The sequence below is a fragment of the Equus asinus genome, chromosome 26 (assembly GCF_041296235.1).
Source record: "Equus asinus isolate D_3611 breed Donkey chromosome 26, EquAss-T2T_v2, whole genome shotgun sequence".
In the NCBI taxonomy this organism is placed as follows: domain Eukaryota; kingdom Metazoa; phylum Chordata; class Mammalia; order Perissodactyla; family Equidae; genus Equus; species Equus asinus.
The window spans coordinates 23,707,412-23,719,559 of NC_091815.1; the positions used below are offsets into that span (position 1 = coordinate 23,707,412).

Consider the following 12,148-nt stretch of genomic DNA (forward strand, 5'->3'; position numbering starts at 1 on the left):
CCCTTACTCCGTCCATTGGCACAAGGTACCCCTGCCCCTGTGCTGTCCCTCGTTGTGAATTAGGTGTCCCCTCCAGGTGGCCGCAACCCCACTCCAGAGCGCACGATTGGGTGAATGGAGCGAGGACTGGATTCGGGTTGTCCCCTTGTCCCCTCAGCCACGTGCCCTGATGCAGTCCGTGCACAGTCTTCGCAGCGGGGCGCCTTGGCCCTGAGGAGTTAGGGGGCGACACCGCGGTCCGCGAGCGGAGAAGACGGTTCGGATTCTCTCGAACACAGGGAGCCGCCACTCCTGGGAGGAAGAGAGGGAAGAAGGGACGGAAGGAAAGGAAGGATGGTCCCCAACCCCCACCCTTTCCAGCCTGTTGGTCTGCTGGATCCCGGAGCTCTGGGCTCCACCCTCTTGGTACACACGAACACCTGGCGGCGGGGCGTGCCTCAGTTTCCCGGAGGCGGAGCGTCCTTCCCCCGCCGCCCCTCCCTGTTCCCTCTCCTTCCTCTTTGGGGCGCTTGTGGCCGCGGCCCGAGCGCTCCCGGAACTGAGGCTGGGCGCCCGGCCGTCGGGAGGCGGGGGCCACGTCAGCCGGGCGGCCGGGGGCTCCGCGGGGCGCGGGCGGCGCGGGCCATGCGGCAGGGCGCGCTGCTGGCGGGCGCGCTGGCGGTCTACACCGCGTACCTGGTGCTGGGCGCGCTGCTGGTGGCGCGGCTGGAGGGGCCGCACGAAGCGCGGCTCCGAGCCGAGCTGGGGGCGCAGCGCGAGCAGCTGCTGCGGCGCAGCCCGTGCGTGGCCGCCCCGGCCCTGGACGCCTTCGTGGAGCGGGTGCTGGCGGCCGGACGGCTGGGGCGCGCCGCGCTCGCCAACGCCTCCGGGCCCGCCAACGCCTCGGACCCCGCCTGGGACTTCGCCTCGGCTCTCTTCTTCGCCAGCACGCTGGTCACCACCGTGGGTAAGTGAGCCGCGCCCGGATTCCCGCAGCCGGCGAGGACCCGGCACCCCCACCACGTCCCCGCAGCCATCACGAAATACCCCTATCCCAGCGGATCACTCCCAGTCCGCTGGGGGCCCAGGATCCCCTCCAAACCCCTCATCGAGGACCCGGGACCCACACTCGTGGGATCTGGCCCGCTTCAGGGAACTCCCATCCAAGCCTTTCCCCCAGCAGGAAGTCCCCGGGTTCCTTCTGGGACTCGGGCCTCCCTCCCAGTACCTTCCAGTGAGCATCTGGGACCCCGTTCCCAGGCCTTAACCCCCTGGGAGACCCAGGTCCGTCCAGTCCCCTCTGGGCCTAGGGCTACCTTCAGAGACCTCCAGCGAGGACCTGGGACCCTCGGCCTGAGATCCTCACCCCCCTGGACGGGGACCTCAGCCATGCAAGGACCCCTGTCCCCTCTGGGCTCAGACCACCATCCCCTCCGACAGTGGCCCCTGACTCTCCAGATGTGTCCTTCCGGGACGCCAATTGGGAAGCCCTACCCCAACCTCCTGCTGACCCTGGTGCCCCAGTGAGGACCCTGAATCTCCAGACCCTCTCAGGGCGCCGTCACTAAAGACCCCACTGCCAGTAGAGATCCCTCAGCAAGGACCTGGTGCCCCCACCTGAGACTTCCACCCCTCTGGCCCTAGACCGCGCCCCAGCAAGGGCCCCTGCCCTCCTCCAGACCAAGGACCACCCCATCCTCGTACTCCCCAGCAGGTAGTCCTGACTCACACATGGGACCCCTCTCCCCATACCCCATTCCATCTTGACAGCACCCCTGTCTTGGGAAGCCCAGTGGGGCACCCCCTCTCCATTCTGGACCTGGGACTTCCAATTCAGCAGCCCCTAACTGTGGACATGTGAGAGGGACCCACCGTGGAGGGGGCCAGAGCGCCCTCCAGGAAGGACCACTGACTGTTTCCCACCAGAAGCCCCCAGCCAGGACTCTGCCCCTTCAGTCCCTGACCTGCCTGCAGCAAGACGGCTGACTCCCCACCGGGGCCTTTTGAACCCGAGAAGCCCTGGGCGAGGCTCTCATCCCTCTCCGGGCCCTGACTCCCCTCGGCGAGGGCCCCAGAACGACCTGGACCCCCTTGCAGGGGCCCCAGAGCTCTGTACACTGAGAGCAGAATCCCAGCCCCCTCCACATGCACACACAGGATGCCAGCATCTGCCACGCTGGATTTCCCAAGGAAATCTCCTGGGGACCAGGGACCCTTCAGTCTCCTCCAGACTGACAGCTGGGACTTCCCTCTCCACCTTAACACTGCCCCAGCCTGCTGTGGACCGGAAATTCTCCCCCCATCAAGGACGCCCTGGGCCCTCTGCACCCCAGTATCCACTCAAGACCCTTACTGCCCACCCTGGACTAGCGAGGACCTGAGACATGGTCCCCCATCGTCCCCTCAGCAGTGCCTGTCCCCTTCACGCCCCCTCAGGCATCCTTGCCTGAGGACTCCCCTCCCCATCCCATTTGTGATCCAGAAAACGCCCTGCTGGTGCCTGTCCCCTCCTTTCTGTGGACCCAGGGCACCCCCCCACCCCCAACGCTGCCGCCCCTGCAGGTGGGACCAACCCCCTCCCCAACCCTCCCAGGGAAATCCCTGCCCGGTGGGCCCTGCAGACCTGGGAAACCCCAGCATGCTGGGCCTCCCCCTGTGCCTCCCCAGCCCCCACACTTCCTCTTTGTCTCTTTGCCTGGGATTTGGACAGGGGAGGGGGTGAGGCTGGGGCTGGGCTAGCCCGCACTCCTCCCCGAGGCTGTGGCCATGGCCTTGGGTGCCCTGTTGTGTGGACCGGCAGACCAAGGCCACAGGCAGCGGGCCTAGCAGGGCCAGATGCTTCTCACAGCCTCTGGAATTCGCGACCTTCCCCGGGGCTTCTCTTCCCCTGCTGGCTGGGCCTGCCTGACTTGCTCCTGGGCTTGGCTGGGTCACATCAGTGTCTCCCTCTGCCTCCGCCCAGATCCAGAAGTCCTCCCAGGCGGGACAGGCCAAGAAGCCACTCGAGGCAGGCACAGCCTCGGTTCAGATCCCTGCTGAGCCACTGCTCGTTTCTGGGCTGGTGCCCCCCCTCGTCTGTAAAATGGGGCTACTAATGCTCCCCCTTCATGTAATAGTCGTATGCCTGGCAGAGTCTTACAAATGGGCTTTTACTCACTTAATCGGCACAGCGGCCTGTGAGGCAGGTACCATTGGTGGCCCTGTTTTTTTAGCCATGGAAACGGAGGCCCAGAGAGGTTGGATAACTTGCCCAAGGTCACACAGCTCGGAAGGTATACAATCCCTAGTTCTTAACCAACACTCTGCACCACCTCTTGGGCTTGCACAAAAGAGGGGGATGTATGTGCAAAGTAAAAGAAAAATTATTCGGAGAGAGATGGGACTCAACTCCAAATATGGCGAAGACAGCTGGGGGTCTAGAGCCGAGAGCAGAGGGAGGGATCGGTGGATGGAGAGTGACTCAGAGGAGACAGCGAGGGTGGGGGATTCTGGCTCAACTGGCTTGAGAGGATTCTTGCTAAAGACAGGCCAAGGACTGAGATCAAAGGACTCGGGTCTGAAGGGCAGAGGAGGAGGAACTTGATGAGATGTCTAGAGTGGGGGCATCCTTCCGGAACCGACTTAGCGCTCCTGCTGACCCCGGGCCTGGTTGAGCAGAGGGCCCAGCGGGGCCACATGAATTTGGTCAGAGAGGGAGTCCTGTCAGCGTGAAGCACTGCTCCCGGTCATGGAGCTTTCCTGATGCTCGGTGGCCGCCGTCATTGCTGGCGAGGCCGGGAAGCCAAAGGTCCTTCGGAGGCTCCTCTCCCACAGCATCCCTGGTCCTGTCGGCCCACCCGGAACGGGGAGTCGGGAGCGAGGAAGCCAGCAGCGCCGTCCTGGTGACTCTTCCCACGCCCTGTCCCCACCTGGGAGGATTATCATTGTCACATTTGAGGAAGCCCGTTTGGCAGTACACTGGGGAAACTGAGGCTCAGAGAGGAGAAGTCCTGTGGCCAAGGTCATGCAGAGAATAAAGGGCAAAGCACTGACCAGGATTTGACTCTTCGAGGCTCCTGGCCCCCGTCCTGACTCTATATAACTTTTCTGTTTATAAGGATTTTGGGTCCTTTGCAAGCTTGTCGTTTCAGCCAGGCTGCTGGCATTTCTCCATCAAAATCCTTGTCTTCATGAGGGCTGGAGCCATAAGGGATCCATCTCAAAGCACAATTATTTACGTAAGATGGAAGTTTCTTTTTTCTTTGTTTTTTTGAGATTGGCGCCTGAGCTGACATTTGTTGCCAATCTTCTTTTTTTTCCTTCTCCCCAGAGCCCCCCAGTACATAGTTGTATATTCTAGTTGTAGGTCCTTCTGGCTCTGCTATGTGGGACGCCACCTCAGCATGGCTTGATGAGCGGTGCCATGTCTGCGCCCAGGATCCGAACCAGTGAAACCCTAGGCCGCCAAAGTGGAGTGCACAAACCCAACCACTCGGCCCCAGGGCTGGCCCCCAAGATGGAAGTTTCTTTTTTTGGTGAGGAAGATTGTCCCTGAGCTAACATCTGTGCCAATCTTCCCCTATTTTGTATGTGGGATGCTGCCACAGCTTGGCTTGATGAGCAGTGCATATGTCCATGCCCAGGATTTGAACCTGCGAATCCCGGGCCACCGAAGCAGAGCACACGAACCCAACCGCTATGCCACCGGGCCGGCCCTGGAAGTTTATTTCTTGCTCACATTTGTGGTAGTTGGTCCAAGACTGGAATGGTCATAGTTGGAGACCCTCATGCTCCTCCATAACTCCTCTTTGCACAGCTGCCATTCCCAAGGGTCACCTCATTGTCCAAAATGGCTGCTCAACTCCAGCCTTCACATCTGTGTCCAGGCAGCAGGATGAGGGAGGAAAGAAGGGGACAGGCATTCCCCTCTCTTTAAGCACCCTTCCTGGAAGTTGCATGCTTCTTTCACGTGTACCTCATTGGCCAGAAGTTATTCCAGAGTCATACTGGGCTGCGAGGGAGGAGGGGATGCCTTTATTCCAGGCAGCTGTGTGTCTAGCAAAAACTGGAGGATCCTTTATTTTCCCAGTTCTTTTTTTTTTTTCTTTTTTTTTGCAGGGAAAGATTTGCCCTGAGCTATCATCTGTTGCCAATCTTCCTCTTTTTTTTTTTTCCTCCCCAAAGCCCCAGTGCATGGTTGTATATCCTAGTTGCAAGTCCTTCTACTTCTATGTGAGTCCTTGCCACAACATGACAACTGACAGACGGGTGGCGTGGCTCTGTGACCAGGAACTTTAACTGGGCCCTCAGGGCTGGCTCCCCAGTTCTTTTTTAATTGTGGTAAAATACACATCACTTAAAATTTACTATCCTTTTTTTCCTCCCAAAACCCCAGCACATAGTTGTCTATCCTCGTTGTAAGTCCTTCCAGCTCTTCTATGTGGGACGCCGCCACAGCACGGCCTGATGGGCGGTGTGCAGGTCCACACCCAGCACCTGAACCGGCGAACTCCCGGCGGCTGAAGCGGAGTGCGCGAACTTAACCACCACGCCACCGGGCCAGTCCCTAAAATTTACTATCTTAACCATTTTTATGTGTACACTTCAGTGGTATTAAGCACATTCACATTGTCGTGCAACCATCACCACTGTCCAACTCCAGAACTCTTGCAAAACTGAAATTCTACGCCCATTAAACCCTGACTCCCCAGGCCCCGGCCCCCACTGTTCCATGTGAACTTGCCCACTCTAGGAACCTCATATAAGAGGAATCTTACAGCAGTTGTCTTTTTGGGACTGGCTTATTTCATTTAGCCTGATGTCCTCAAGGCTCATCCACGGTGGAGCACGTGTCAGGGTTTCCTTCCTTTTTATGGCTGAATAATATTCCATTGTATGTATGTACTGCATTTTGTTCATCCAGCCATTTATAGATGGACACTTGGGTCGCTTCCACCTTTTGGCCGTTGGGAATGATGCCGCTGTGAACGTGGTGGTACAGGTGTCTCTTCAAGCCCCCACTTTCCGTTCTTTTGAGTCTATAACACCTGAGGACCCTCCTGCCTGGAAGACGGGCGCAGGGGAATGGCCGCCGTGTGTGCAGGGTTTCGGTGTGTATAGGGGGTCCTATAGCCCCATGGCCCACCCCGGGTACTACTGACCACAGGCTGGATCTGCAGCCTCTTGGGCGAGACGTCTTACTGTCAACACAAAGCAGGCCCCTCGGCACCCCTGTCCTGTCTCCGAGCCTTTGGTGTGCCTAGCTTGGGAAATAAAGAGACCTTAGATTCCACATCGCCAAAGCGAGTCCTCCCAACAGCTGGGTTTCCCCGTATCATATGTCTGTTTGCAGAACTCACACCCACACCGACCTTCCTCGTTCCCACCGTCCTCGGGAGCCCAGGGGGGCTGGTCACGCCCATGGTAGCGTGGAGGAAACTGAGGCTCCGAGCCAGGCCAGAGCCTGCGCCCGTCATTCTTTCTTTGACTATTGATCGAGCGCCCACTCTGGGCCTGAGACCAGGGCTCCAGCGGTGACAAAACGGACAGAAGTGCTGCCCCCCGGGAGCTGGCGCCCAGAGACAGACAGGAACTAATAAGGAAACTGTATATTATGCTAGAAGGTGTTGAGGCCATGAAGACAAACAAGTGGGTTTGGTAAGAGGGTGGAACGGTTTAAAATAAGGTGGTCAGGGAAGGCCTGAAAAAGGGACATTTGATCAAAGACCTGAAAGGAGGAAAGAAAGGGAGCCACGTGGGTGCCGGGGGAACCTCGGAGAGAGGACGGTCCGTGCAAAGGCCCTGGGATGGGAGGGTATTGCCCTGTCGCACTGTGTGGGGCCTCGTGGGTCACAGTGAGCACTTTATCCTTTTACCCGAGTGGGAGGCAGCCACGGGAGGGCTCTGAGCAGCTGAACTCGGGTGTCCACAGCTTCCCTCTGGCTGCTTGTGGGAAACAGACGGGTCAAGGGTGGGGGGAGAAAGGAGGCAAGGGAGGAGGCTGCCGGGGTTGGCAGGACCAGGTGGGGGCCGTGGGGTGGGGTGAGGGGAGGCGGGCGGGCTCGATGTGTAATTTGAAGGTTGAGACAACAGGATGTGCCGACAGATGGAAAGTGGGTGTGAGTGACGAGGGACTCAGGGTGACCCCAAGGCTCCTGGCCTGAACAGCCGCAAGGATGGCGGTGCTATCACCTGAGATGAGAGACTGGAAGGGCAGCTTCAAGGGTGAAATGAGTCTCCGTTTGGGGTGAGCCCCGGGCCTGAAGGGAGGTGCTGAGCGGGCAGGACGTCCCCTTGCTCCCACAGGCTACGGGTACACGACGCCGCTGACTGACGCGGGCAAGGCCTTTTCCATCGCCTTTGCGCTCCTGGGCGTGCCCGTCACCATGCTGCTGCTGACCGCCTCGGCCCAGCGCCTGTCGCTGCTGCTGACCCACGCGCCCCTGTCCTGGCTGAGCACGCGATGGGGCTGGGACCGCCGGCGCGCAGCCCGCTGGCACCTGGTGGGCCTGCTGGGGGTCGTAGTGGCCCTCTGCTTCCTGGTGCCAGCTGCGGTCTTTGCCCACCTCGAGGAGACCTGGAGCTTCCTGGACGCCTTCTACTTCTGCTTCATTTCACTGTCCACCATCGGCCTGGGGGACTACGTGCCCGGAGAGGCCCCTGGCCAGCCCCACCGGGCCCTCTACAAGGTGCTGGTCACAGGTGAGGGCAGTGGCTGGCTGGGGATGGGAGGGCGGGGGCACAGCCTGGCTCTGGAGGCTCTGAGGGGGACTGGCCCTGTCCCAGGGGGGAGTTGAAGGGCACGGCCCCACCCTGGGGGTCCTATAGCCCCATGGCCCACCCCGGGGGTCTGAGTCCTCCCATCGGCCCTCCGCCATCTCCACAGCCTACCTCTTCCTGGGCCTGGTGGCCATGGTGCTCCTGCTGCAGACCTTCCGCCGCGTGTCCGACCTTCACGGCCTCACAGAGCTCATCCTGCTGCCCAGCGTGGACCCTGCCAGCATCAGGGAGGAGGATGATGATCGAGCGGACATTCTGGGCCCCCCACCTGAGCCGCGCCAGCAACTCATGGCCGGCTCCCACACCAACTATGCCTCCATCCCCAGGTAGCAGGGCCGGTTCCCAGGCTGGAGGGAGCTGGTCTGGAACATTCTAGAATATCCGCGAGCACATGCCGGTGTTCCTGAGGCATCGCCACCAACCGTCCGTCCTTTGTCTTATGTGTCCCGGCTCCCCCCGGGCGCTGACACTGCCTTGTCCTCCCTTCCCCTTCTCTCATTGTCCCCTCTGTGCCTCCCTGGCTTCCTCACCATCTTCACGTCTGGTTCTTTTACTCACTCCATCAGCCCCTCTCTCCCAGCCACTTGTCACCTGCGTGTTGCACCCGGCTCTGGGCTTGGACCTCATTTCTGGCACTGGCTCGCTCACTATACCTCGGGCAAGTGACCGCCCCTCTCTGCACCTTGATCTCCTCATCTGTCAAGTGGGGAGAATATAGTCACTCATCCACAGCTCCCTCCTCCATGCCGGGCAGTGCTCGGGACACAGTACTGGTCGAGATGGCCTGACCCTGCTCCCGGGGGGGCTCACAGTCCAGGGAGGTAGACAGACCCGTCCCCACACAGTGACAGCCCAGAATGGGCAGGACCTCAGTAGGGGAGGCAGTGTGGTCAGGGCTGTGATGGAGGCAGCACAGGGAATCACCTAATCCCACCTGGAAGGTCAGGGAAGGCTTCCTGGAGGAAGTGACAACTTGACTCAGCCTTGAAATATGAGGAGTAGTGGGGGGAGGAAAGTGTACTTGACATTTTCCTTAAGTGACTCCAGGAAGCCAGACCCATGCGGAGAGCCCTGGTAGCCCCCAGTGCTGGAATCTTCCTCAGCCACCCAGCAGGAGGATGCCACAGGATCCCAGCCTGGACACCACGGTGACTGCTGTCCCCGCTCCCCTAGCGCCCTGTCCCAGCCCAGCTGCATCCCGCCTCCGCCCTCGGGCGGTCCCTTCCCCTCTGTTTCTCAGTTCCCTCCCCTGTGAAATGGCCGCAATAACAGTGCTGACTTCCAAAGAGGATGTAGGGACCCTGCTCTGTTGTCTGTGCCGCTGTCTTTGGCCAGGCCCTTCACATAGAAGGAAGATTATATCATCGCCCTGTTTGCACAGATGAGGAAACTGAGGCACGGGGAGGGGAGGGCCCTTGTCGTGGACTCAGAGCTAGGAGGGGACAGATTTTCCATTTACTCCCTGAGATATGCTCCCTCCCGAGACAGTACGTCAGTGACAGCACTTCTGCCCAAGGCCGGTCCTGAGCTGTCACCTCGACCACACCCTTGGGGGTGGCAGAAGGGCTGGGGCCTTTGGGCTGAGCCTGCCGATTAGGTAGACAAGTAGAAAGGGCAGGGAGGGCGTCCCGGCAGAAGGGCCTGTGTGCACGGCCTGGGGGAGGAAAGCATGTGGACATTGGCTTCCTGCACAGTTTATGTGACTGGCGTGCAAGGGAGTGGGGGAAGGAGGGTGTGGCGGTAAACACGGGCACAGCTTAGGTGTCCTCAAGTGACAAGCTTGGGAACTTGCCCTCTTTCTTGAGGGCACTAGAGAGCCATGGAAAGGCTTTGAGCAGGAGAGGGTCATGGCTGGGCTTGTCCCTTGGAAAGAGCCCCCTAGCTTCTCTGTGGACTTAGAACAGAGTGGGAGACCAAGGCCGGGTGTCCAGCGGAGGGTGGGGCGGGAACCAAGCAGGAGGCCATGGGGCTGGGCAGGGCCAAGGGGAGGCGGGGGGTGGGGGGTGGAGGGGTGCTCCACAGGCCTTACAGACTTGGGAGGGACAAGGCCAGGGAAGGGCCCAAGGGATGGTCAGCTGCCCCTGAGATGGGGACCTGGGAGAAAGAACAGGTTTGAAGGGGAGACGCTTAGGCTAGTTTGGAACATGGTGGGTGTGAGGGACTAAAGAGACCCTCAGGGATGGGGCTCAGGGGATGGGGTTGGGGGGCGGTCGGGGCTGGAGACAGATGAGGGAACCGAGGCCATGAGGGGGGTGTGGCAGCCCAGGGTGGGAGTGAAGAGAGAAGACCAGGCTTGAGAAATCAGCCGTAAGGAAAGGATCAGTAAGGAAAGATTTGGCTGTAGGGAACAAAGTCCTGACTGGCGCTGGCTGAAACAATGAGATAACTGTAGATTGCACATCCCCAGAGTTGGGCAGACCTCTGGTCATGACACAGTCCACAGCTCCAGGAGGGTCTTGTGGCCCCAGGGTTCCTCTCTCTCTACTCTGCCACTCTCAGCTGAAGGCTTGGCTCCCACACGGGCTCCCCTCACAGCCCCAAAGTGGCTGCCACAGGTCCGGGCATCACAACCAGCCATAATTTCTAGTGCAAGAAGACAGGGGCATCTCTTCCTGTGTCTCTTTGGAAACAAGGAAACCTTTTCCCAAAGCCTCCCAGCAGACTTCTCTTCCATCTCGTTGGCCAAAATTGGCTCACATGCCCGAACCAATCATTGGCTAGAGTGATGGAGCCACCATGATTAGCTTGGATTCCTCAAAATTCTCCCTGCCCCTGGGACTGAGGTTTCGGTTTGGAGGCTAGTGAATACTTGAGCAAAACTGGGCTTCTATTAGAAAGGCAGAAGGTCGGGAGAATGCTAAAAAGTCACACAAGATTGTTTTAATGCCAATGGTGGGAAACACATGGGATTTACCAGGTGCCAGGCACTGTTCCAAGCCCTTGATACATAATAATTTATTTTTTTAAAATCTTTTTATTTTATTTTACTTTTTTTCCTTTTTCTCCCCAAAGCCCCCGGGTACATAGTTGTATATTTTAGTTGTGAGTCCTTCTAGCTGTGGCATGTGGGATGCTGCCTCAGCGTGGTTTGATGAGCAGTGCCATGTCCGCGCCCAGGACTCGAACCAAGGAAACACTGGGCCGCCTGCAGCGGAGCGCGTGAACTCAACCACTTGGCCACGGGGCTGGCCCCCATAATAATTAATTTAACCCTCTCAGCAACTCCGAGTTACGTACATTCTCTACATTACAGGTGAGGAAAGGAGGTCCACAGAGGTTAAGTAACTTATCCAAGGTCACACAGGAAGTGCAAAACTGGGATTTGAACAAGGTTTTGGTGGATCACCTTGTCCCACGGAGGCTCAGAAACATCCGCTGTCCAGCTCTTTCTCGGCCTCCCAGCCTTCCTGGCTCCTCCGTGCGCTCACTGTCGACCTTGCTGCTGAAGTCAGCGGCTGGGTGGGGAGGCAGTTGCTTCTCCTCTTCTTGAGGGTGGTCCTTGTGGGATCTGGCTTTTGCTCTTCACCGCTTCTCCTTCCAAATTCCTCTAGAAAAAGAACCCAGGCCCTGTTCAGTTCAAGACCTTAAGAAAAAAATGTGCGTGCTACAAAATTGACAAAGTACGAAAGAGCGGAGAGTGGAGAGTCAGCATTTCTCTCGCACGCAGGCTGTGGTCACTGAGGTCTCCTTCCAGCCGTGGAGCAGCACTGTATGTGTGTGTGTGTGTGTGTGTGTGTGTTTCACTTTTTCCTTTCCCTCTACACAAGTGGTACCTAGTATGGTGAGGTGCTCAGTTACAGACTCTGGAGGCAAAGTTCCTGCTGTAAATCTCAACTCTGTGCCTCCCCAGCTCTGTGGCTCTGGGCAAGTGGGTTCACCTCCCTGGACCTCAGTTTGCTCATCCATGAAATGGGATGATAACAGCACCTACCTCGTGGGCTTGTTAGAGAATTAAGCAACTTAATATCTGGAAAGCTCTTCGAACAGTGTCTGGGCCTCAATAAACTGGTAGCTAATGACTATTATTCTCTTGTCTGCACCTTGCCTTATTGTATGTTATATGTAAATATATAATGTTTCTATCCTTTTTCCAATACTATACTCAGTTTTGCACCTGGCGTTCCTCACCAAGCCCGTGTAGTCCAGAGATCGTTCCAGAGGCACACAGGAGGTCTCAGATCCTTTTTGACGTCTGCAGAGCCTCCTCTAGGACCCGCGTGCCATAAACTATTTCCATGTCTGGTTAATGGACATACGTGGTTGCCAGTCTTTCGCTGCCATAAATGATGCTGCAAAGCGTACCTTGGGCCGTCAAGATGGAACGAAGCCTCCTGTTCCTGGAGGGGCTGTATTGCTGAGCGCGGGGTGCCAGGAGGAGACCCCAGGCTCTCTGACTCTGTGCAACGGCAAG

At 58.4% G+C, this 12,148-nt stretch overlaps 1 protein-coding gene across 1 annotated transcript; it reads left to right on the forward strand.

The window, feature by feature from the left end:
* Window positions 1-312: 312 nt before the first annotated feature.
* On the forward strand, window positions 313-11,762 carry KCNK6 (potassium two pore domain channel subfamily K member 6). Its single transcript, XM_014848673.3, has 3 exons — window positions 313-946; window positions 7,264-7,659; window positions 7,844-11,762. The coding sequence occupies exons 1-3, from the start codon at window positions 334-336 to the stop codon at window positions 8,065-8,067; spliced, it is 1,233 nt and encodes a 410-aa protein (XP_014704159.3). The 5' UTR covers window positions 313-333; the 3' UTR covers window positions 8,068-11,762.
* The last annotated feature ends 386 nt before the right edge of the window (window positions 11,763-12,148 follow it).